The 26,900-nt window shown below is 37.0% G+C and overlaps 1 protein-coding gene and 1 long non-coding RNA gene across 3 annotated transcripts in view; one reads left to right on the forward strand and one right to left on the reverse strand.

Annotated features, from left to right (window-relative positions):
- Window positions 1-357: 357 nt before the first annotated feature.
- Window positions 358-14,320, reverse strand: LOC121654620. The gene is made up of 3 exons (XR_006012977.1): window positions 14,176-14,320; window positions 12,334-12,336; window positions 358-368 (listed from the first exon to the last, which is right to left on the reverse strand). It is a non-coding gene; the product is annotated as an uncharacterized LOC121654620 (long non-coding RNA).
- A 9,271-nt stretch (window positions 14,321-23,591) lies between these two features.
- Window positions 23,592-26,900, forward strand: part of rad50 (RAD50 homolog, double strand break repair protein) — a 34,072-nt gene continuing 30,763 nt past the window's right edge. For both annotated transcript variants that reach the window (XM_042008445.1, XM_042008444.1), the window contains exons 1-6: window positions 23,592-23,696; window positions 24,975-25,112; window positions 25,266-25,349; window positions 25,653-25,804; window positions 25,923-26,108; window positions 26,271-26,475. In XM_042008445.1, the coding sequence (XP_041864379.1) occupies window positions 24,984-25,112; window positions 25,266-25,349; window positions 25,653-25,804; window positions 25,923-26,108; window positions 26,271-26,475 (756 nt within the window). In that variant the 5' untranslated portion in view covers window positions 23,592-23,696; window positions 24,975-24,983. The remainder of the gene's footprint in view (window positions 23,697-24,974; window positions 25,113-25,265; window positions 25,350-25,652; window positions 25,805-25,922; window positions 26,109-26,270; window positions 26,476-26,900) is intronic.

Below are 26,900 nucleotides of genomic sequence, written 5' to 3' on the forward strand. Positions count from 1 at the left end.
AACTTCAAACACAGTTTCATAAAACAAGGCAGTATCGCAGAAATATGTCAAATAAGCACAACTTCCAGTCTCCACATTACATGTAGGAGATGCATAATGTATTTGAAAGCCATGGTGGTGCCGTGCAAAGAGAAAAGCTTGTCCTTCATTGACTGAAGCATGTTAAGTTGTGTTCCCGTCACATCTGTCTGTCAGAGCAGCCTGTGTGGTTACCAGAGTGACAAGTTTTGCTTCAGGCAAGCTGACAACACAAGCCTGTAGAAGGGTTGGAGATTCATGTATATGAAGAAGAGTCCATATGTGTCCGTGTGGCTATTTCCTAAATTCCAAGTTCAGTTAGACTGAATCGACTGACTGCTTTTCTAGCTCTTAGCAAAAGCCTACTCTTAACCAAACTGTGAGTAAAAGCAAATTTAATACGTTTTAAAAAAGGAAAACGTTTCAAAGGAAGACTTGTGCTTGCATGTATTTGTTTAAAAGGCTTGCATTGGCTCTGCTCCAGCTGTCCCTACTTTTTTTACCCTATCTGCTTTTTATTGGATCTACATCATACTTAATTAATTGTGGCGTCCAATTTGCATGTCCAGCAATAAGTGAACTACCATCCCTCACAGTCTGAGATACAGCATGAAAACCCTAACCCAAAATTCAACAGCAACCCCTTTTTCTAAAAATTGTCCCACATAATTATGTTTCTGATCTGTTGAACTGTTCTCAAGGCTGGAAAAAAAATAAAATAAATAAACACAATTTCACCCTTGTGTGCCAGATAATGATGTATATCCTGAGGTCAGTACAAGGAGGTGACGGTGTACAATCTGCAACTATGACATCTGCTTTCAACATAATTCCTAAAGCCAAGTAAACGTTTGTTGCCCCATGGCCACACAAGTGGTTGAAGATTAGATGCTAGTTGAGATTAATTCTGGCACATGTTCTTTTTTTTCAAATAGTTAAAAAAAAGAAAAGTATTGAGTGTTGGTGGCTATTTTCTAACCTTTTACATTTTATGTAGATAGCTATCATATAAGAAACAAATTAGAAAAAAATTCCTGTATGTTGGGCTTTGAATGCAGTTTTAACAAGAGTGCAGTAAACAAGTACAAAATATATTTTTGTGGAAAAAAGCTATAGGAGAAAAAAAAATTATCTGTAAGGTTCAGTCCACTCTGACTTCTTAAGTGCAGATTGGTATGTGCAGAGTCAGACTGTCTGAGCGATGTCTTGGGGCATGCCATATGTTGGTAAAGTTGAAAGGATTATGCATAGACAGCAAGGATAAAGCATTTGTGTCTTGGTTTTGCTGAGTGAGCACGGCAGGAAACTGGCATCTGTTTGGAGATTAAAAATTACACGGCCTTCTTGTGAATTTACATTTTATCAATTCTCATTGCTTGTGGGAATGGATTTGCTTTTTATTTGCCCCATTTTATCTGTCTCTCCTTTTCTTTGTTGAACTTACACACATGCCATATATTGTATGGCTTTCCATAACACTCCTCACAAAATGCTGCATCCTTTTTTTATCAAGAAGACTTTGCAGCTCAGCTTAAAAGCACACTGTTTTAAGTCCAAGTCAGCGCAGGTTATAATCTGGTATAGAACTGATCACAAGAAGTGAGAAGTTTGACCTCCATGAACTGCATGTTTTGATTTAGTAGCGATTTCTTGATGTACAGTATAGCAGCACTAATGAAGCGGACAGACATGCGATGTGTTTGAAACAAGGAATCATTGAGACAATGATGACCGTAGCAGCTTAAAACCTTATTCTGTTGAAGCTTTCACTGCTTGACAAGCTTAATATGTTAAATTAAAAGGAGGATTTCGCAATGTGGCCTCTGGTAAACTAAAGTAGGTCTATATGAAATCTGTTGTCACCAAGAGTTTCTGGGAAAATGCAGCCCTAAGGGATAACAAGCAGTGAGCGCTGGAAAGAGAAAGAAAACAAACCCTGGTTAGTTATTTTGTGGAAAATGTAAATCGGACATGGCTTAGTGATTAAGAATAACCTTTCAAAAGATTAGTTCCCTGCATGATAGTGTAATATAATAGTAGAATTTCCTTGGATTGTGTCATTTCTGGCTCCAAGGGTCTCAGAAGGAGAAAGAGAGAATAATAGTGAGTCAACTTGTTCTGTGGCATCTGATGTAATAAATCCATCACTTGTTTGATAAGATTTAGATGATTTTGCATATGTGTAACAATACTAGATTTATAAAAGAATATGCAGAATACCATGGAAGTGAGGACAACCCTGTTCGCTACCACGTAAATGTCAAATAGTTGTTTCACTTCTTAGTAACTGAGTACTGTAAAGTTGAATTATAGGCTAGGAAAAAAAAGTTAAATGTATGACTTTGTACTCTGATAAACCAAAAAAGTAACAGAATCATAGAGGCAGATGGAGACTTCATCTGGCTGTGATAAACTGGGGCTAGCTATAAGGTGAAAAGTGAAGTGAGTTTTAGTAGGTATCCTTAACTTGAGCACCAAAGCTCTACACAGAATCAATCCACTAATGATCTACTCATCATAGCGCCTCCAACTCTGGTGCTCTGAGTAGGTATGAAGCCCTATAAGCTTTACAGTTTAGTACTGGCTGTTCATAAAATCAGTCCACTGTTTACGTGCATGTAGTGTGTACCATCAAAGCAAGGCAATTTTATTTGTATAGCAGATTTCATTAAACACTAAAAGCATTAGCAGGGTGCAGGAAGCAACAACAACTAAATTACAGTACAAACAAACCTTAAAAGAAATAAAAGAAATGAAATAAAAACAGAAAGAAAAAGCTAAAATAAATTAGATAAAATGCAAGAAAAAAGTTTCAGTGTCAGGAATTAACAGTTGTTTTGATAACAGGTAGCAAATAAAAAAAGTTTTTAACCCTGATTTAAAACTGCTGAGAGTTTCAGCAGACTGGCAGTTTTCTGAGAGCTGAACGCTGCCTCTCCACGTTTAGTTCTGACTCTGGAAACAGAAAGTAGACCTGACCCTGATGACCTGATGAGGGATCTGGTTGGTTCATAACAAACCTGAATGTATTTTGGTCCTAAACCATTCAGTGCTTTGTAAACTAACAGCAGGGTTTTGAGGTAAATTCTTTGACAGACAGGAAGCCAGTGTAAAGATCTGAGGACTGGAGCTGTGACCTACTTTCTTGGTCTTAGTGAGGACTCAAACGGTAGCGTTCTGGACTAACTGCAGCTGCCTACTAAAGATAAATGCATGGACAAGTTTTTCTAAACCCTGCTGAGTCATCAGTCCTTTAATCCTCAATATGTTCTTTAAGTGACTTCACAACTCTCTTAATATAATATATATATAATTTTATATATAATATATATATATAATTCAGGTCTGAGTCCATGACAACTCCCAGATTTCTGGCATGGTTGTTAGTCTTTAACTTTGCTGTTTGAAGCTGAGTACTGATTTTTAATCTATCTTCGCCCCACAAACTATTTTTTTAGTTTTGTCTTCATTTAACTGAAGGAAGTTCTGGCACATCCAATCTTTTATTTGATCAATGCAGTTGATCAGAGTTTGGATCGAATGGTAGTCTCCTGGTGAGATGGTTGTATAGATTTGTGTGTCATCAGCATAACTGTGTTAACATATTTTGTGTTTTTCACAGGTTATTTTGGTTCTCGCAGATTCATAGTTTCCTATAGACGCAAAGTAATCCCTGTCTTTTAAATAGGACTCAAACCATTTAAATGCAGTGCCAGAAAGTCCAACCCAGTTTTTCAGCCGGTCTAGTAAGATGTTATGGTCAACCGTGTCAAATGCAGCACTGAGATCCAGTAGTACCAGGACTGAAATATTTCCATTATCTGTGCTCAAGCGAATGTCATTAAAGACCCTAACTAGAGTAGCTTCAGTGCTGTGGTGTGGCCAAAAACCTAACTGGTGGAGTCTACTTACTATAAATTTAATTCTCTGAGTTGGCGTATTCCCCCTCCATCCCCTGCAATACCATGTTTCCCCTGTTGTTATCATAAAAAAAAATAAAAAAAATAGATCCAGTTTTTTGTTTATCTCAAAAGTTGTCTGCAATTTCAGTAAACCATTCAAGTTAATTCTGACATTCAGGGAAGATGCATATCTGAATGTCTAAATGACCATTAGCAGATCAGTTTTGCTTCTTGCTTTCCTTGTTTTGTTTTTTTTTTTTTTTTTTTGATTTTTTGTTTTTTTGTTGTTGTTTTTTTATTGTTTGTTTTGTTTGTTTTGTTTTTTTTTACATGTCTTTTCTTTGTACTCTGTATTGTTTTTTTTAATTTTACATTACTAATTTGTTGTTTTAAAGGGTTTGTAGGCCTATAAATAAAGTGTTTCATTTTATGGCTAGGTGTGCTAGATTAACAGCTAGGTATCTATGGGTTCAGAATACTGACAAATATTGATGCTAAAACAAACATGTGGCTTTGAGAAAATTGATCTTTAGTTTCAACCCTGTCACTGTTCTGGCGAAGAGAGGCGGGTTTCAAGGACGGCGCTTAGGTTGTATTTCAAGTTAAGTTTTTTTTTTTTAACGTCTAATATTATTGTCAGCATCAGTGTGAGCTGTCAGTGTTCTAACCCCATAGGCAGCTCAACTGACTAGTTTTAGGCAGGTGTATAGAGCTGTTTTCATAACTTAAGGGAATAGAGCACTCTAAAATATGTTGTTTTTTTTAGTTGCTTTAAAAAGATGCAGCATTGATTTCAAACCTTCTGCAAAAATCCTAATAGAAGAATCAATGAAAAATTGTTTTACACAGTTCAGTACAGCATAAGTCTCAGTGGTTGTCTAATACATATAACATGGGCCAATGCATTTTTTTCTTTAGGGGATTCAATGTGATTTCGCTACAACAGTTTCACTTTTTCATTACCGAGATTCAGGCATTTTATTTTCAATAATGACATTTTTGTTGACAGACTCAATCCTCCTCAGGACAAACCAGAGCTGTACACATTTCTGTAGAGATGCTCTAATATATTTCAGACATTTTCAGTTACTCTTTGCTGGGTTGTGGTGAGTGCAGGGATTCATTTAAAGTCAGGCGACACATCTGTGAATTCTGCAGCACGCTTTGGCTCATTATCATCCAGGAACAGTTTTCCTCTGCCAAACACCTACACTGACTGGTAATCTACTTGTCAGAAAATGTTTCCATATCCTGTCAAATTCATAGGGTTATCTAGTAACTGCATCTCCCCAAAACCTTTTTCACTTATTCATCTACTTATTTTTACCCGTTGGTTTCTCTACGAACTGCACCTTTGCAGGATCTCTGGCAAAGTTCAGGCTAAATATGCTGGACTTGAGGAAAAATGTATCTTGGCTTCATCTCGCTAAAGAATATACTCCCTATACACATCAGCTTTTGTTTTTCTTTAGTTTTTTTTAATGATATTCTTCAAAGTAGCTTTGCAGTTTATTTGGCAGTTTTGTGCTGAGGAGCAAGCAAGGTATTTTTTCCTCAGGTTGACATGCAGGGTGCACTGCCTGAGCCGTCACATAAACTCAAGTTCCATTGCTAACTCTTGTGACAAGTCTGAAGCATTTGCCAGTGTGCCTTTCAAAACTAGTTTGTGCCAGTTGGTGCATTGTTTGTGGTGTCATTTCTGGAGACTGATCACAGTAGCTCTGTTTAGTGGTGCTACATACATCCTGATTACTGCTCCTGATTACTGTTAGATGACTCATTTGGTCACCAGGCATCATGTATTGCTTCCTTTCTTTGTTAAAACTAACAACTACTATTTTTTTTATTCTTTTGCTGATTTTTTCCATTTGAAGTCATGATGCAGATAAGCAGTCGTTTTATAAACCCATTTGTTCAATTATACCAAAACAAAAACAGATGTAATAAATTTGGTTTCAATGCAGATGTTACCCTGTGTCAGTGACCACATGAAGGAGTGCCTTCACTTTTCATGTATAGTGCACACTTATATTCTTGCTGTATAATGTATATAAATTAGTTTTAAATTTATTTACTTATTTAGCAAATTAAGCATTTTAATTTGCAGTTGGTTCTGTTTAGACTTGTCAGCTTGAATTTGTTCTTTCTTTAATACATATTGTTTCCTTTTTTGCTCTAAACTGAGTTCCAGGGCTGCAAACCCAGCTGGGCTCCAAGATCAAAACATGTCTCAAACAAACATGAATACTGCTGTTTTCATCCACTGCTGTGAAAGCCAGACTTTCATCAGTGCTGCTGTCACTTTTCTGGCCATCACAGAAGATCCAGGAGTAGATGTCTTTAATAAATCTTCATGGGCTGTCAATGCCTGAACAGTGAGTAAGACTGAGTTGAGCAGTAGACAGAAAAAAGATAAAAATGACTGAAAAATCGGTATGGGTTTTATGGGAAATCACAAAGAAATGCATCATCATGCTCAGTGTTAGTGTTACAAGCTCATATATTCTTAGTTTTAAGTGATTATTGTGATCAGTTGAGTAACTACAGTTAATTGAACTAGAAATAACACGCTTAGTGCTCGAGTTAAACACTCCATCATTAAGTAATTATTAAATAGAAGAGAAATAGTGAGAGCCAGACATAATTTAATGCATCAGTGCAAAAACAGAAATGAAAGGAGGTCTGGCAGATTAATCTGTATATCTATATCTGATATCTACATCTGAGTCAAGTCTTAGCTGCACCACATTTTCTGCATTTTGGGATGTTAGTTTGTACTGGTAAATTAGTTAGTTTTTTTTTTTTGTTTGTTTGTTTGTTTGTTTTTTTGGGGGGGGGGGGTTATATACACTTATTTAAGTTCAGGGAAAATAAAAAAAAATATTTGAATTACCAGTTTTATTACTTTTATACTTAATAACATTTATCTGAATTAAAATCATTCAAAGCATTAACATCACACCTCTTTTTAAATATCTGCAGATCAAACAGAATCTGTCAGTAAAACACAGTTTAAATTATGTTTTCAATTCTACATCTGCGATAGATGTTGACAGTACAGTAGGCGTGAGTATGTGTGTGCACTTCCTTTTGTGTGCTCTTGTATTTAGTTTGACGATGGGGACCAAAACCTGACTGGACACCAACTTACAGACACATGTTATTACACTGCTATGACTCAAAGAAGGGAAATGTGAGTTCTGTGAAAGATTGTTTTAGCTAAACAGACACATATTTGTTCATATATATAACATTACTTATCGAACAAAAAAGGAAAAAGAAAAAAAGAAAAAGAACTGACACATTCTGAGGTTGCTGAAAGATGTTTGTTTCAGAAGGTTTAAGTTATTGGTCTGCATCAAGCAAACAAAGCAATTAAGGTGATTACTGAAGGTTGTAAAACTGTTTAGAATGTGCAAAGTTGAAATAAAACTTTCTAGGAAAATGTTTAAGTGCTGAAGCCTCATCTTTGAGGTGGAAATATGTGGAGAAGAACATATTCAAGTATTGTAAGCAGAGGTAAACATGTTTGGTGAAATCAAAGTAAAGAAAATCAACAGTAAAACTCATAGTGATCCTTAATAGTGAAACTAAGAGCATTTTCAAGCACACAATATGAAGAAAATTGACACTAAACAGTGTCATCCATGTTCTCTTTTGTGCTGATAAGGAGTAAAAGGTTACTGAATGAACAATCTTAATTAATTAAACACAATTAGTAAGGGACATTTAATTCTCTTGATTGATAATTGCTTTTTGTCCTTGAGTATCTTGCCTTTCCTCTTCTGATTTCACACACCAGTTCCTTCTCCATCATAATACAAGCTGCACCAAAGCATAGAAAAGAGCTCTCTGATGATATAAGATGAGACAGACAATAGGCTGAGAGATTACACTACTCATGGGCCCTGGAGCAACTGCTCAATACATCCTTTCTCATCTTTTCACAGCCTTTTTTTTATATGTAAGAATTGAGATTCACCACACTGTTATGGTCATTTCATCAGCATTGGCTCTTCTGTCATATGGTTGTGTGTTGTGATAAAAATATTCTTCAAAATAGTGCACAAACTATGAGACATTTCCACATAAAATATGGCGTGTAGGCATATAAGTATTGGGTGGCCCTAAAGGGCAATATATTCAATATTTCAGCAGTTGGATCAAATTCACCCTTATAAATAATTTCAAATAAAACAATGAATACAGTGTCTTTTTTCTAAATATTTAATAAATAAGATTTATTTTTGTGCTTCAGAGTCAAAAGATCCCTTTTCATGCTGCATTTTTAATGGCTTAATCTTGCCAGTTGTGATACCCAACCCAAACATAACAGCTATGAGAATGAATTAAGGAAAATGGTGGCTATAGCAATACTGATATCTTACAAGCAAACCAAATATATTTTTTCTAAAACGAATTCAAATGAAAATATAATTTTCGGTTTACTTTGAGCTGCGTTGTCAGCAAAGCAGCATCAAGGGCACTGCTGTAGGTCGTCTTAAAAACAATAATTTACATTCATAAAAAGTTTAAACTTGTAACTATAAGAAGCAGCAAAATCATGTATGTTTTTAATAGTCAAGTTATCATTATTAAGCACATTTAGATCTCTATTACTCAGTTTAGACAGTTTATAGAAAATAACTGAATGCAACGATCAGCTTTCAAAAATCTTAAATCATAAGATATGTTTAAATAGTTTTTAGAGATATGAAAAAATAGAGAATTGTTCTATAATATGTAATATGTTCAGAATTATGGTGTCACAACAGATTTCCTGTTTCCTTGTGTTGTCTGTATTTCTACCTCTGTCTCCCTTCCTCTCCTATTCCACTCCTATATGTTGTGGTTGTTCTGTTAGTGATCCCGTTTGCCTCCTGACACCACAGTTTCTCAGCAGTAGGAGACCAATTTATGTCCAATTACAATTCCAGAACAAAGCGCAACCTGGTTCGTTTCACCTATTCCATCTTTGTCTGCAGGCTGCCACTCTGCAGGAGGGTATCCTGCCACAAAGGCTGAAAGAGAGCTGTGCTTGTGTGTTTTTCTTGAGTAATTTTGCATCATTAAAAGTGGAGGAGGGTTATCTGAAGACCTTCCCCTCTCCCACCTCCAGGTTTGATTGCTTTCCCTTTCCTGTCAAGTCTGAGGGTCGCAAACATAAACTGGTCATTAACACTTCAGCCAAAATGAAGATGTCCACTTATCCATGGGGCTTCATCAGCCTCCCTTATATCTTCTTAGTAACAGCACTTCTTGGTGGAGAGGTTAGCTGTGTTACTCTCTACCAAATGTGTGGGTTTTAGATTGTTCTGTTTGCAATGCCCTTAGTCATTTAAAAGAAAAGGAAAAAGGGGGGGAAAAAAAGAAAAAGCAAAAGAAGACAAATTAGACATTAAGACACAGGAAGGACGATGCCATGATTTACTTTCGACCACTAACAGAATCTATTTTGCATAATTTGTCTTTACTGTTCTCGCTTGTTCATGTCCGCCAGACTCATTAAATCTTCACCTTCCCACAATTGCTTTTTGCCAAATAAATGAAATTCATTTGTCCTCATGATTAGGAAGTTACCTGATGTGGATACACCTTCAAGGGCATGGAGTCGTCATGCTGATAAGGAGCTGAATGAGAGGAGCTTTGTTTTTGCTCTGCAGAACAAAATGAACCGAGAAAAAGTTATTGCTTTTAAATTTTACCTTGTTTGAATTCAAATAACTTATTTGATATACACAGATTAAATAAAACTACTAGGATATGTTTTGCTGTCGGAAATCAGTGGCATGTTTTACATCATTTACTGTTCAATATACTCTTTAAAATAAAGAATAAAGGATTACTGTAGTGGAATTTTATTTATCAAAGATCACACACTGAGTGAGAATTAAATAAAGTATTTAATTAAGAGCTGATCAGCAATGAGATCACACAGTCAAAGAAGCTTTGGCTGCACGAGTCTGGGGAGGTACATGTGTGCTTGGTTAATATAGAGGCAGAGCATGAGCTGATAACATCGAGGTCGAAGGTCATTGTAGTAAACCCCTCATGGCCTGGTACAAGGAAGAAAAGAAAAGGGGGAAGGGGAGCTCACTAAATCCTTCTCTGGGTACACAGTCATTCTCCTCCCTGAGTAAAACATAAGCCAAAGCTTTAACAATGCAAAGTGTAGAATACAAACTATAAGGGTTATGTGTAAATTTTCCATTACATTACTCCAAAAGCTTTGGTCAATGAATGTGAATGGGTAATCCACTGTTTCCTCCTGTCAACTTTATCTGCAGCTGTATATTTCTCTTCACTCGTCTCTTGTCTTTGTCCATACCCTCTTTCAATATCTTTTCATCACACAGTTGATTTCTTATTTCCAGAGCATTTTTAGTGGCCATAATATCTTATGGAATGGAAATTACTCTTTAACAATTTTGCATGGAAGAAAAGGAAGTTGTTTCTTATGATGAGACACAGCTGCTCCTGCAGACACAGACACAACGTACAAATACTATTCAATAAAGAGAGATAAAATGAAAGCTTGACACATATTTATTGGTATACAACAATTAGAATTAAGTTTAGTCTACAAATGATTAGAATAAAGTTTGGTAGTTAGACTCTGAAGCTTCATCAATGCAGAACATGAGGTGATGAATGATAGCCAAGGTCCCCCAGGAGTCTAGATGCTGGTAGCGGACTATGAGGAAGTAGACTTGTGATGAGGCACCATTTTGGGAAATGCAGAAGGTGGAGTTGTTGAGGAGGTGGGATGCACAACATATTTTGTATAGGGAATAACAGCAGAAGTAAGATCTTTAAAGAATGGGAAACAGACTGACTGGGTATGAAAGAAGCAGGAAGACCAACAACAGCAATGATGTTACGATGAATGTGCAAGGTTTGGCAGCATGGGAAAGAAGGAAGCAGCAAGGTAGCAGAGGAATGAGATGGATCAGATCTTCCATGCTTTCTCTAAAGCATAAAAATTACTTTTGTACAAGGTGTCTAGAGTTAAAAGTGCTGTTTCTCAACAGCCACAGTAGTATTAAAAGGTAAACCTTCTTTTTCTTGAGATGAAATTTGATCTATTTCTGTATTTCATTTATTCAAACTAAGGCTAATTTGGATACATAAGTGCACTAAAATAACCATTTTTTGTGATATCAGCACCCCAGACTTTAGACTGGTCACAGTTTTAGTGTAGAGTAGCTGCTGTTTTTTATGCCACTCATGAACTGAATCAAACAAAAACAAGAACCATGCAGATAAAACAAATATCATTCATAAGAATAGAGGAGGACTTAAACAGCTTCAGTTTGTTCAGAATCAGAAACATTTTGGCTGAAATTCTGCCTCACAATCACATCTGTCACATTTGGGCGTCTCCACGTGACTGCAAAACATTGGAGCAGCGTAGTGTTTACACAATAATCACGCTGCAGTAACTACAAGAATATGACTGTGATTCACAATTTCTGTGCTGACCAACTTGAGTTTGTGTGAAAAGATAAAACAGACTGTGTGTAAAATAATAGATTTATGTTACAGATATTATAGTATATTGTCTTGTATTATTCTCATAATTTTGTCTTACTTTTAAAACATTTAGGTGGTTATTTGACAGCACACAACAAGCAGGAAAGGAGAAAATAAGGGAATAACACACAGTGCATATCCCAATATGATTAAAGGCTGGTTATCACTGCAAAGAGGAAATGCAGCTGATTGATGGATGAAACATAATAAAGGAACACTTAAATAACACATCTTAGATCTTGAAAAATGAAATATTCTGGTTAAAAAATCTTCATTCATTATGTCACAAAACAATCATCAAAGGAAATCAAAATCATTAACCCATGAAGGTCTGGATTTACAGTCATACTCTAAATAAAAGTAGAAAGATCAGATCACAGGCTGACCCAACTTCTATGGAAATTCTTCAAGACAATTCAAAATGAGGTTCAGTAGTGTGTGTGGCCTCCACATGCCTGTATGCACTCCCTTCAGCATCTCAGGGCTTGCTCCTGATGTGATGACAGATGTTCTCCTGAGGGATCAGACGTGGATCAGGGCATCAGTCAACCCCTGGACAACATGTGGAGCGATGTGGCTGCAGCGGATGGAATGAGACATGATGTGCCAGAGGTGCTCAACTGGATTTAGGTCTGGTGAACGGGCAGACCAGTCCATAGCATCAATGCCTTTGTCATGCAGGAACTGCTGACACACTCCAGCCATATGAGACAGAGCATTGTTATGCATCAGAAGTAAGCCAGGTCCCACTGCAGCAGCAAATGGTCTCACAATGGGTCTAAGGATCTCTTCCCGGTACCTAATGGCATCCAGGATACCTCTATAGCACATGAAGGTCTGTGTGCCTTCCAAGGATATGCCTCCCTGGACCGTGATGGACCCACTGCCAAACCGGTCATGCTGGATGATGTTGCAGACAGCAGAATATTCGGCATCTCCAGACTCACTCATGCGTGGCACATGTGCTCAATGTGAACCTGTTCTCATCTGTGAGAGCTTAGGGTGCCCGTGGTGAATCTGCCAATCCTGGTTTTCTCTGATAAATGCCAATCAGGATGCAGAGCGTTGGGCTGTTAGCACAGGCCCCACTTGTGGACCTCATACCACTCTCATGGAGTCTGTTTGTCACAGTTTGAGCAGAAACATTAGTGACCTGCTGAAGGTCATTTTGTAGGGCTCTGGCAGTGCTCCTCCTGTTCCTCCTTGCATAAATAAGCATGTTGCTGCTGCTGGGTTGTGGTCCTCCTACTTCTCCCTCCACACCTCCTGGTATACTGGTCTGTCTTCTCGTATCATCACTTTTCACACTGTGCTGGGAGAAATAGTGAAACCTTCTTGCCACAGTGTGGATTGATGTGGCATCCTGGATGAGCTGCTCTAGCTGAAACACCACCTCATGTTACTTCTAGTGGTGAGGGCACTGGTAAAATGCAAACACAACCAAAAATCAGCCAGAAAGGATGAAGACAAGAAAATGGTCACCACTCCGTTAAAGGAGTTGTCCAGATAATTGCTTCTCATTTTATGGTAATGACTAAATGTTCTCTTTATTTTTTGAGCTGTGTATTTTAGTCCATATATTATTATATGCAGAGGCGATTCTTGGGTCTCTGGGGGGCCCCAAGCAGAATTAATTTCCCTTTTATTATAATATAGTCTAACAATGACAAGAACATGTTAATGTTATCTTTAAAATGTGTTGTTACAGCATCAAATTCTTCAGCTTTTAAATGTTCTTTGATGACTTTCACTTATACTTTTTACATAATTATTTACTATTTTCATTTAAATAACTGGGGCAATATGATTTAATGTAGTTTCAATACAGAAGATTAAACTATGTGCTGAGACCTGCATTATGAGCCTTTCGGATTGCATTTGCAGCTAATACAGCAGTATTAGTAGTAGCAATAGTTTTCAGAAGGATAAAGATGACAAGATATGGAAAATAAAATAGAATCACCACTTGCTTAAAATAACTTTTATCTATAAACTTTAGTAGGGCATATCAGATTTCTCGCCTAATAATTCTATAATTTTGCATTTTTAGTTTACATTTAATATGAACTAAGCAGCTTTAATTTGATATTATCTAAGTTATCTGTTTTTACTTTCAACCTGGTGACACTAGGGTAGTCATCACAAGGACAGACTGAGCTGCTCTGAGCTAAATCAGCTTCTGGATTATTTGCACTACTTACCGCGGTCTTGCTCTCTTCTTTATGCTACTCTTCCTGTTTTATTTTATTTTTCATTTGTCACTGCCAGATAGAAAACTCCTTATTTTTGTAAACCCGCTCTCTCTAGTTTGTTTACATTAAGCCTGGTACATACATAAAACTTTTTGGGCTGTTTTTGTCCTGATTTGGTCTCTTCCCGACCTCAGACGGCAAACATCCGATCATCGTGAGATTTCCCTGTCCAATCATAATTTGGTCTGTGGTGTGTTACCCGATAATCTGCTCCGAAACGGGTTGTAGCCGACAATTGGGATCATTGAACATGTTTAATATTTCAGTGCCGATTTCTGAGGAACGCCGATGACTCGTGCATTCTGACTGCTTGGATGGTGACGCGATACGGAATGTAGCCAATCAGAGAGCGAGCTGGCTGGGGAATAAGGAAGTAAATAAGGTCTGTGGCTGTGTCCGAATGTCCACCCTACTCCCTAACCCCTCGTTCACTACATAGGGCTGCACTATATAGTACACTACATAGTGACTCATTCTCTTGGCGATTCAGACACGGAGCTGCCTAATTTCTTCGTCGCCGCAAATCACGTGACTACTGCCGTCACCACGGCAACCACAACCCGCGTCAAGATGTCATTCCAAATCCAATCCAAAGTTGTGTGTAAATATTTTTATTTTTATTCCTTATGCTGTATTTTATTTTTTGTTTGTTTGCTTATAGGTCATTTCGCACCGCTCGTTTTTTTCGCCTCCTTGCGCCATGTTGAGCTTCTGCTCGCAATGCATTGTTGTCTATATTAGCCCGTCTAGTGACCATCGATGCTCACTACTTTTCAAGATGCATTGTGGGTAATTTTGAGTGCCCTACTTTTTTCTTTCTGGACATTCTGACACCCCTACAAAATGGCGTGAGCCCTATATAGGGCACTATGTAGGGAGTAGGGTGCACATTCGGACACAGCCTGTGTTCATATCGTCTCCAATCTGTTACTTTTTTCAGTTCTGGCTTTTTCTGTTAACAATATTCCCAAGACCACCATCATTCCCTCGTCCTGTATGTCCTCTTCCATGCTGTGTGCTGTGTTTTCCAATTGTTACTATGTTTCTTCTTTTTCGGTTTTTGCTGGTTGCTGCTATGGTTCTTCTTCTACGTTTCGACGTTTATCCGGCTCGGAGGACTAGATTCCAGATCAGTTGTGGGACAGCACTGTTATGTGTGTGTTGTTCTGTGATTACATTTTCAGAGCACACCACACACAATACGATCAAAACTGATTTTTTTTTTTTTATCTTCACGTGTGAGGTTTTTTTTGTCATTAATTTTGTCATTAATTCTTTAATCATATTGTTTCTATTATTTGGCATTTCTGCAGCAGTTATTTTGGAAGCAACAGTAACAGTCATCTTAGCAAAGGGATGTAGATGGAAGAGAATGTCATTGCACAAACACAGCAGGTCATTAGGAACGAAGCCTGCTGCCCCATGTAGATCATTATGTCTGGCAATACTCCTGGGTGAGAGTCTTTTTCCTACATTCCGGGTGGCTATTTGTAAAAAGTATAAACACTATAGACGTTCCAAGAAGGTGTCAAAATCTCAATTGTCTTTTATTTTTATTATTTTGGACAAGACATCAAAGTTATATGTATGATTTTATTAGCCACCAACACCTACTTTCTTTGTTGGCAAAAGTAGATTCAGTGAAGGACAATCTGGCAATGTCCTCTCTGTATATTCAGCAACATTCATTGCTTTTTATCATTGAATAGTCATCCATTAAAATAAATAAACAAATGAAGGAAAAAGATGTGCAGAAGGTCAGGGCTTGGTTTTATATATATATATATATATATATATATATATATATATATATACATAAACTGAATGAAAAAATGTGTATCCATTCATGAAGACAAGGTGTGGAGTCTTTATTGAGGGGCATACTTAAAGTAAAAATAAAAAGTTCCCACTATGCCAGAGGAATATTTTGGTCCAAATTAGTGAGTTCCAAAGAGTGTGTAAAAAGGAAGGGCTACAACACAACTCCTCCTGAGTCCTAGCGTCTTCTTACAAGGACATCACATATTTGGTTGTCTTCACCATAATACTAAATTCTGTGGAACCTGTTGAACACTTACACTGCCATTTGGTGGTGTCAGAAGAGACTTTGTTTTTCAATTTAAAAGTATATTTATATCTACATCATATATAATAGAATGTGTATAATAAAATACAAATGTGTATAGTTACAAAGCCTACATTTCTAGTCATTGGTTCCTACCCCAAATAGCTAGAAGAAATCTCTAACCAGAGTCAAACTGAAGCTCAGGTCTCATTGTAAAACCTCTTAACAGAACAGCCATATCTTTCAATCATTAGATCAATTCATTAGGTCTCTTTGGTAATATTTCTTAGTAATGTCAAGTTGAAACTGGATCATTTTATTATAGTTACAAAGTAAAATATAAAGCTGTCTCTTCCTTTTTTTTTATCTTTCTCTCTCTCTCTCTCTCTTTTTTTTTTTTTTTTTTTCTCTCACTCCTGACCTGAAATCTAGATGATTTTTGGAAAAGACAGAATCCTCACCGAAAACTCAAACTCATTTTGACAAATGTTGATTGTGTGGGACGTGCTGTGTTAAAAACAGGAAGACTTTCACTTCCAGGAGAAAGAGGGAATGTTCCAAGACATTTCAGAGCCTTCACTGAAAAGCCCAGAGCACCTAATTAAATGTGAAGTCAAACAGCCCAAACGTCACTCTAAGTGTAAAATAAAAAAACAAGCTCCTAACAAAAAGCACTAGTATCCAGGCCTGTGCAGAGACCTATGAAGAGGCAGGTGCACATTACTTTAAAAAAGTAATTAATTATAGTTAGTAGTTACTTTTCTCAAAAAGTAACTCAGTAATGGCGTTACATCATTATAAAGATAACTAATTCCTCAGGAAAATAATTATTCTATTACTTCTTTTTTATGTAAATTTTTTGTTTCCTTTAACTGAACTTCAAATTTGTCTGCATGTTGATTCACAATAATAAAACTAATTATTAGATCTGACTAATGAATGAAATGAAAACTCCTGGAATAAATTACTAACAGAATAATTATCAACACTAATCTCAGGCTCCTTGGATGTTGTGGCTCCATGTCCTCCTCAGTGGAAGTGCTTCACATGATTCATTATTCCCATCACTGATAAGCGTGGCAGCATTGCGTGGCACAGGTACTAATGATAACATTTCATTCATGAAATACTACCTGACACATCATGTTCAGTAATTAATAACTGGGGCACCCATGTCAGAAAAGTAGGAAAAACATGCATATCATAGTTTTAGCCCTCATTTGGCAGGCTCTTATGTAAACATTCTATTGTTTTGCAAAGTACGTGAAACTATGTACATTTAATTTATTTCCCCTACTCACAGGTTCTTTGACTTCAGTAACTTATTTGGTTATTCTGAAATACAGACCAGCAGCAACCTCTCTCTGGTCTCTGGTCCACTTTGATTTGTGAAGTGATTTTGGTCAATAACCCACTGCATGTTAAGAAGTGCATGGATGAAAATGAACCATATGCTGGTAATTTTGAGGAGAAGTTGTTACTTTTGAGAAATTCGTAGTCTATATTTTTTAAAGTGAGAACCCTCTTAAGGCCACTGGCCAAAATGGACCCAGAGACCTGCTCATTGGGGTAGAAACTAAAGCCTATCCAATCAACCTGTAAAATGATTTCTAAGACTGTTGCTTTTATTTTTTATTTTTTATTTTTTTTCCTTTGGACAAGTTGATTATGATATTGTGATATATATAAAATGGAACAAACATATAATTTCATTCCATCACACGCAGCAGACCAAGAAAAAGCTCTGATGCACTTTCGAATCAATGAGCTTTTCGTCTTTTAAATCAACTCTTTTTTCTCAAGAAGCTTTCCAGTGAGCGAGCAGCAGCAAAGCAGATTTGCCATCCAAGCAGTCTCTAAGGATTTAAAAGAAAATATTGGCTGTGCAATTTTTGTGTGAGGACATCATCAAATGTCAAAAAGCAGACAGTTCAGAGAAAGGTATGACTGTCAGTTTGGCTTCTGCGACTGCTGAGGGCGGAAAGTCCAAAACATCTCGTTTATTTATTCAGAGGAAAAATATAGCAACTGTTTTTTCATATGACTGCGACCCATCAAACCTCCTTTTCTTTGTGGCCCTTCTCTTTTCCACATTTCTCCTCTACTGTTGCTCGCTCTCCTTTTAAATTTTTAAGACTGTGTGTGTGTTTAACAGAAATGTAAAGTAAACCAGTTTTATAAACCATTTTGATAGGGAGGGTGACAGTGGGCTTGCAGGGATTAGGTTTAGGCATCAACATGTATAATAACACACAGACAGATATCAACACAAGACACAAGGTCATGACATTTTCTTGTAAGGACGGAATGAAAATAGAAACAAGGCCATGAGCTGAACCGACTGAGGCACAATGAGTCAGTGGGCCGATAAAGCAGACGGACTGAATCACTGGGCCGACAGCAGGAAGCAGTTTGTGGGGATGCAAGTGTGTGTGTGTATGTGTGCAGCATTCCTTCAGGGAGGAGAGTACAGGGAGATTCATGAGATGATGTTTTATTTTGGGGTGGGGGTGGGGAGGGGTTCACAATAGGTGGGGAACACCAGGCCTGCAGGTCCTGGTGGAAGCATGATGTTCTTCAATCCCACACACAGGTTAAAAATATCCTCTTCCCTTTATTCCAACTGGATTCATTCTCGCCTTCCTCTCTGCTTCCACGCATACTGTACACACAGATGCACACATTTTCTCTGGGGTCTCACGAGTATTACGTTCTGGCACACATGCCCTCTCTATTCAGCTTTGCTTTAATACAGGAATCTGAAGGAAAGTTTATTTTCTCATTCTCTAGCAAACTGTGCAGACAGCTTGTTGTAGACTTTTTATAACTGGGCTTGAGGTCTTTTCTGTTACTATTTTTTCCAGCTGCTAAGATGCATTTCTCTTTCCTCTCTCAATACCCAGTTTTCAAGCCACACTCACAAACCCCCTGACTCCTCAGGCAAACTCGAAGCCACGCTACTAAGGTTCAAGAGCCAGTCAAATTAAAAGCTACACATTTATGGCACAGTACATAAAGAAAGTGGAATAGTTAAAAAAAAGACACAAGTGAAAGAAAAAAGTTTCCGTTTTTCGTTTTCAAAACAAACAACAACAAAAAAAAAAACATTACATAACACATGATAAAACTAATAAAGTGTTGAATTTAATATATGCACAGCAAATTATGGCACATAGATTTACCTGTTAACAGTCAATATTTACCCTGAGCATTATTTTCTTTACTCAGGCAAGAAGGAAAAACATTGTGGTGTGTTGGATTCAGCCTTCTTGAGACAAAATAAAAGTGTAACCATGGGTTTTCCATGGCCTGTGGAGGATTATCCATGACATAAAGTCGCTGTCGTAAACTCTAAACCGCTATGTAGTGTAATTCTCATGGATGAGGGGCATAGATCCATGATGTAATGGCTGCTGTTAGTGAAAAGCATGAGCTTTGTTGTTAATGCACAAACAAGACAAGGAATGTAAATATTTGATGTTATGTTGGTCATTTATCACCAGTTAAGAGCCTTATGAATACTTGTGGCTGCCAGGTGTCTAATATTGCCACTATGCCGACCATCTCTTTTCTTCTCTTTTATTTTTTCTTTATTAATAGCTTGTTGGCCATTATGGGCTCCCCCATTTCTTTCTGTCGAAACAGCAATGTCAGTAAAACAGTGTGCTCAGATTCCAGTTCAAATACTCTGTGTAAGTGCTCTGCTGTGGAGAAGTGCATTCATTCTTGATTTATACACTGTGCACCTCATGCATCTTCACAACAGTAATGTTTGTTTGCATAAAATAAGATATTAGATCATGGAATTATACCGAGAGGATACTATGGCAACTTGTTTTGTGCACGTTCTGCTACTCTGGAGGACACAGTCACTGGTGGAAAGGTTGACAATATTCTTTTTGTCTAAAATTTGCAAGTTCTTTAACAGGTTTTTTTAATTGTTTGCTTTTTGTTGAAGATTTCCAAGAGTCACCAATGACAGCCCCTTACTCTGTGGATATAAACGTCCTTCCACAAGCATGCATCAGTTTTTCCGTTCAATAAATGAGATAATAACACATGCATTGAGACAATTAAGTTTTGAAAAATCAAAATAGATGAAAATACATGAAAAATACCTGCACAGTTGATTATTGTTGACACATGAAAGCTGTTGTCATTGGTTGATACTCATTGTCCTGCTTCTATCCTTGTTATTCAATCCTAAAATTTCATCTGATGGTAATTTTCTTGGTCTTGCTCTTTCACATAGTCAACTTGTGCCATTCACCCCTGCCTTCCTCTCAGATCATTTCCATCTATATTTAGTTTCAACCTTCACCTCGGCCATGCTGCCTGCTCACTATGAATTGGCTTACATTAGAGTCAACACCTCATTAGCGACATGAGAACAATTCTGAGTTGCTCTGTGCAAGCAATGGCATCTGTGCTATAACTGTGTTTACCTCCTGTCATCTGTTTGCCACAATGCATTACAAGTGCATCACAATGCAAAATCCCTTTTAGTGAGTGAATTTGGGTTGCTGTTTTTGCAAAACATGTAAATGAGATCTGAGTTTAACTAGGTATAAGTTATTTAGGGTTTTTCCAAAAGAGTGATTAACTCAGTAAACATGTTCAGGCCACTAAGCATTTGGTTCAGAGAATGTGGTTTAGGTTTTAGGAAAACAGAAAAAAAAATAATTGACATGTGCAGACTGAAAATAGGCTTTTTATCTTAATGGTTGAGAGAAAGAGGGGTGGGTCAACACCCTCATGAGAGCTATTACAGCATCAGTTATAATGAAAGTGGTTCAGACCAATGAGATAAGTATGGTGTGATCTGAGGTTTCACTGCAAACACTGTCCTCTTGTGGTAAATGTTTTGAGATGAGACTACCAACCTGAATAATGCTGGATGGTTGTATAGCAGCATGGTCTGGGATCAGTCTGAAAATATGCTTTATATGTGTGAGATGAAAAAAAGAAAGACAAATAAGTTTACAGTGAGATATGTGGGTGTTAAAGGGGCATCATCAATAATGGTGACATACACAAACTATACACTAAGTATATTGTAAATAGCCATCATCCCTGTATTAGAAAAATCTCAGCTAATATGTACTCAGTGCCAAATTACCAGGTTCTAACAGGATCTAAAACATTACAAAATTTCCAAAAGAAAATAAGAAAGAAAAACACAGAGAGACAAAAAAAACCATTTCAGATATTTTACACTAGGCAAATTACATCTAGATGAAAGAAAAAACTTGGGATTGGTCAAAAATAAGTGATACCTACCCTATAGTACAAAAGAAAGGCCTATGAGATCCTTGTCCCTGCATAAGGATCCATCGAGACAGCTGCAGAGCTCAAGCCCATGGAAGGGTGAGGAAGAGGAATTGTATGTAATGATAAAGAAGAAGATACCAAGTTCAATAACTGGTGCTGTAGGCTTGTAGATCAGGTTTCATTTCTTTTGCAAAATAAATTGGAACACCTTGATGGAATCAGCTTTAGAGATGAATAGTTTTAGTTCTGTGTAGCTTCTGAAAAAAATATTCAAATGTATTATCATCTGTAAATACACAGTGGCTCCATACAACATGCCTTCACAGCTTTTCCACTCAACTTCTGGTTGATTACAAATGATTACAATACTCTGTTGCTTGGCAACATCCAATTACCACATTGATATTTATAACATTTTACATCACATGTGTGTTTAGTATGTATGCGTGGTGTTATTTAGGCAGACGCAGTAACTTGTTTCATTTAGGTGTCTTAGCATCTCAAGTACATCTTGTGGCCAGGGCTGAACTAGAGAAACAAATACTGGACCCAGCTGAATTTCACCAGAGAAATCCTGAGTGAGAGGAAGTAAAAAAGCCCAAAACACCCAATACAAAACCAGCTTCTAGATCCCCCTTATAGACTTTAGAAGCTCAGAGGCAGTGGAAGAGGAAACCTTGGTTTCTGAGGTTGAGCAACTGTTTAAACAATAAATACTACAATCTGATATGTAATAAGGTGTGTAATAAGGAAATCCTCCTTTTCAGGATAAAAAGAATCTCTGCAATGACAGACTGATTATTTTATCACAGTATGTCATAGTAACCGTGTTCTTGAAATTAAATTCAAAGTTTTCACAACATGAATTCATTTATTGATTGTATTAAGATGCAGTGAGATAGGGTGAGAAGCTCAGAGATCCGGGAGGGGCTCAGAGTAGAGTAGAATGCCTCAGGGAAGACCCAGGACACGCTGGAACAACTACATCTCTCAGCTGGCCTGGGAACACCTCGGGATCCCCCCAGACAAGCTGGTGAGGTTAATGTGGCCTGAGAGAGGGAGGTCTGGGCTTCTCTGCTTAGGCAGCTGCCCCCACGACCCGACCCTGAATAAGTGGCAGAAAATGGATGGATGGATGGATGATGGATGGATGGATGGATGGATGGATGGATGGATGGATGGATGGATGGATGGAAGGATGGATGGATGGATGGATGGAAGGATGATAGTGTCACTTAAATAGCTCAATGCAATATAAAAAAAAAAAAAGCTCACTAAATAGGGCCATTTTTTCCATGTGTTATGTTAATACTGGAAAATAAAACACAGTCATTTATGTAATATTTAATTATCTATGTGTATAGGTGTTGAGGTCCCTTGCCTTAAAGGGGTCCCCTAAGGGCTAACCAACAGTGAATCACTACAGAGCATTGACAACGTCGAGAGTTTGCAATGACAGTGGTCGACCAACACAGAACTCCTTACACGGGCCCTCCAGTTTGTGCAGCTCACTTGGACAAGATTAAATTAAAGTTGTGTTCACTTTAGTTTAACTGTCAAGCTAATAATCTTAAGTAAAAGAAATTATAAACAAGAAATCTGGATAATGCACTATTAAGCTGCATTGATGGATACTATTTTGCATTGTGTGCAAGTAGTGTTTGTTTTATTTTTCATGTGTCTAGTCAGCTTTATACTTCTCAAAAATGCATTTATTAATTTATGTGCTGCATTATTCTGTAAATGTAATCCAGACTGCAGCACACAGTTAAATCTTCTGTATTGGAACTATGTTAAATTGTTTTAAATGAAAATAACAAATTATTAAGTAGAAGTAGTAGAAGGATAGTGAAATATGTGCCAAAGAACATCCAAAAGTTGCATTTAAGGATTTTAACACTGTAACAACAAACCCATTAAACTTGATATTTCATTATAAATAGGTGATGAACACTATTGGAAATGTGTGGAGCCCCAAGAATTCAATGACAACAGTGTTGAGTATTTGGCCCCACCTTAGTCCAGGTTCTGAGTGGGGGACCAGCTTTACTGTGTGGGTTTACTGTTATTTGGCAAACTGCCACAAAACCATCACTAGGGTGCCACCAGACATGTTCATCTGACGAGTCAGGCGGTGACGGAGCATCTTGAGGGAGAACTGGCTACAATGAAAGAAGTGCAAAAATTTGAAGACTCAAGAGTTGCTTTGATGTGTTTCAGTCTAAAAAGGAGATATGGGATCTTCAGAATGTTGGAGCGGCTGTATTCAGGAAACACACAGGTTGCCCTTTTGACTGGCTTATTCCACCAGACTAGTGGTTTGCAACAATGCAAAATTACAGAATTCAGAATATGGTAATGAAATGCAACAGCACTGAACAATAAAATAAGGACTGTAATGGTACACAACCAACATTTTTTATATTATATAATATAACACTCAAAATGAAAATAAATAAAATATGTTCCAATATTAATTAAGAGTCTCGGTGTGAATATTAATTACAAGTAAAAAGCCGTTAGATATCAACAACAGAGTCGAGCTCTCTCCACCGGAAGTGAGCTGTTGCTTTAACGTCACTTTCCCTAACAGCGCGAAAACGGTAGTGTCTCGTGTAGCAGTAGTGAACCGCAACAGTGCAAGCACTGTCCGAGGTAAGTTGAGTAGGGAACACATGAACCGTTGTACATCATTCCTTTGAACAAAAGTCATGACTGTATGACTTAGTGGCAGTTCACCCCATCTGTCAGTCAAACGTTGACTATTAAATACCGCAATGTAGCATGACAGCCAAACTAAGTCGTTAGCTAGCACGGTGGTTAACACTAAATACCAGTAGCTTTTTAGATATAACTAAAGGCTTTGAGCACAAGCATGTAAGGCTTAAGTATCCCCTAATCGATATCAAGTTTGTGAACCTAATCAAAAGTAAGATTTAGTACATATTTACAACGTGGTTTGAAATGGAAACTAAATTACCCTGATATTCGTATTCAACTCGTAATAAACGCCTATTAAAAAGTTAGCTAGCTTAATGTCTCATATCTTTATTCCACCCCCTCCGCTCCGTATTTAATTGTCTTTACACATGCCGGTTTGTGTAATGAGGGGGAGCTTTAGCATAAAGTGGTTTAACACATCGTTTTAAAATGTACACATTGAATGTGCAATGTTTTCTAAGAGGGTACAAAAACGAGGTTTGAACCATTTGGAAAATGTTTCCAAATATATTTAAAAAACTGTCAAAAAAGAAAAGGACTTAATATGAATATTCAAAATTGTAACTGAGTAAATGCTTGAGAAGTAAAGGCAGAAATTACTTGGCTTTTATCAGTAAAGATAAGCTTTTTGCACTTTATTGGTTCAAGATATACTGAAAATCATTTACCATGACCCCTGCCAGAAAATTGAAAGATTCTTCCCACAATCTGTGGTACTCTGTATGTAATGTAATTATTATTTTTAAGCAGGGCACTACTCGGTCATCTAATGTTTATGCATACAGTGAGTGCATTATTCTGTGCGGATTGGTGGATGTAAATGACTTGTAGTTTGCAAAATTATTACTGAGCAAGATGAACCACAGCTTAAAACTGATCACAAAACAGTAAACAGTTTTATTTACTTTTCGTCAAGTTGGCATGGTATAACTACTAATCACAAATGTAGCTAAAATTTTTAGCAGTGCAGATTTACAACTTCTGGGAAGAAAGAACAGACACCAAATACTGAACTCAGCAAGTCATATGATACTGTTTGCTCATACAATAAAACCCCTGTGACTGATTTTAATAATCAGCAATATCAAACTTTACTGTTATGCAGTGTTCTTTGACTAATGTCATGGTAAATAGAATTTGCACAGTTTTCTTTTATTTATTTTTATCACATTTTTTCTTTAGGCTTGTGCATTCCTCTCTTTTCTCTTTCAGAAAACAAACATGTCAAAGATAGATAAAATGAGCATCTTGGGGGTGAGGAGCTTCGGGATTGAGGATAAAGACAAACAAATAATCACATTCTTTACTCCTTTAACTGTTCTGGTAGGACCAAACGGAGCAGGAAAAACGGTATGAAAGCATTCAAATTAAAGCTAAATTTGGAATTTTTGTACTTTACAAATGACCACTGAATCACAGTTTGAATAAAAAAATAAACATTTCACAAAAAAAAAATTCTGCTAGCTGTATTCATTCTTGTATAATAATACTTATATTTTTCAGACTATTATTGAATGCCTGAAGTATGCAACATCAGGAGAACTTCCACCTGGATCTAAAGGAGGTGCTTTTGTTCATGATCCAAAGGTTAGTTCTTTAAACACATAACTAAATGTACATATTTAAATTTAAGATCATTTTAATGACAATGTGAAACATAACTCATCTACACTTGTGTGAAAATCTTAAAGAGTTTTAAACCAGTTTAAAAAAAGATTAAGCTAATTTCTGTCTCTAAAGCACTATAGTATTAAAATTTTTTAGTATTTATTTAATACATGTACTATGTAAAATTTGTCCCTACCCAAGCCTAAAGCTCAGACTATTGTGAGATAAAGACTGTTGTGGTAATGTGTGAACTTTTATTAAAGTGATCCTTTACATTTACAGGATGCCCATGAGACAGACGTGAGGGCTCAGATTAAACTCTTGTTCTCAGATGTCAATGGAGAGAAAGTCGCCATCCAACGCTCCATGTCCTGTACTCAGAAAGCAAAAAACTACTCCTTTAAAAGCTTAGAGCAGGTCATTAGCAGAATAAAGTAAGCCACTTTTACTATTTTCTGTAATGTTAAAGCGTAGCATAAAATGTGGGGATTTAATATTAAGGTTACATGAAACCTTTGTCACAATTTTTGACTGCTTTTATGTTTTTTCCAGAGACGGAAAAAATGTGAGCTTGTCTTCTAAGTGTGGAGAGCTTGACCGGGAGATGATTTCTTCATTGGGTGTATCAAAGCCTGTGCTGAATAATGTCATCTTCTGTCACCAAGAAGAGTCAAACTGGCCACTTAGTGAGGGGAAAGCACTCAAAGACAAGTTTGACTCCATCTTCGCAGCTACAAAGTGAATCCAACACATTCTTTCTTGTTTTTTTTTTTTTTTCTTTAATGCCGTAGTAAAACCTTAGCTCAGTGTAATCTAAATTCAACTCAAACCTAAATGAAAATAACACGCTATGCACACAATGCCAAAATAGTCTGCTTCTCTGTTTTGTCTTCTACCCAGGTACATCAAAGCTCTGGAGACAATGCGTCAGCTGCGTCTCAAACAAAGCCAGACAGTCAAAGAATGTCAGGTGGAGCTACGGTACCTGAAGCAGAACAAGGAGAAGGCTCAGCAGATTAGAGAGACTGTAGAAATGAAAGAGGCTCAGCTGGCTGCCTCAAAAAACAGCATCCAGCAGATAGAGAACCAGATAGATCCACTTGAGGTGGGTTAATGGTGTATGTTTATCTTTACGATGGCTTTGTTGCTTCCATGAATAATTTTGTACTGTGTGCTTAACTAAACCTCAGAAACTGAGACATCACTGGTAAATAAGCAATTAGGACTGTTCCATATGAACCAAATTTCATATCTGGACGTTTTCTTTCTTTATACCTGAAACAGAATATACGTCTTGGTATAATTTTTTTAGTCAAGCAACACAAGAGAATGTTTTAATTTAAAGCCTTGTGTACAAAATGCACTTTTATTAGGAATCAGCAGCACATGTGCATTAAAACAGTTGATTGTCTATTAAATTAAATGCTATTGAAACAAATGAATGAAAAAATACTTTTCAATGTCCATAACAAAAATACAGTTGTGCAAAATGCAAAAAGAAAAGATACTTTTAAGTCAGTACAGGCTATC

This window comes from Melanotaenia boesemani, chromosome 15 (assembly GCF_017639745.1).
Source record: "Melanotaenia boesemani isolate fMelBoe1 chromosome 15, fMelBoe1.pri, whole genome shotgun sequence".
NCBI classification, from domain to species: domain Eukaryota; kingdom Metazoa; phylum Chordata; class Actinopteri; order Atheriniformes; family Melanotaeniidae; genus Melanotaenia; species Melanotaenia boesemani.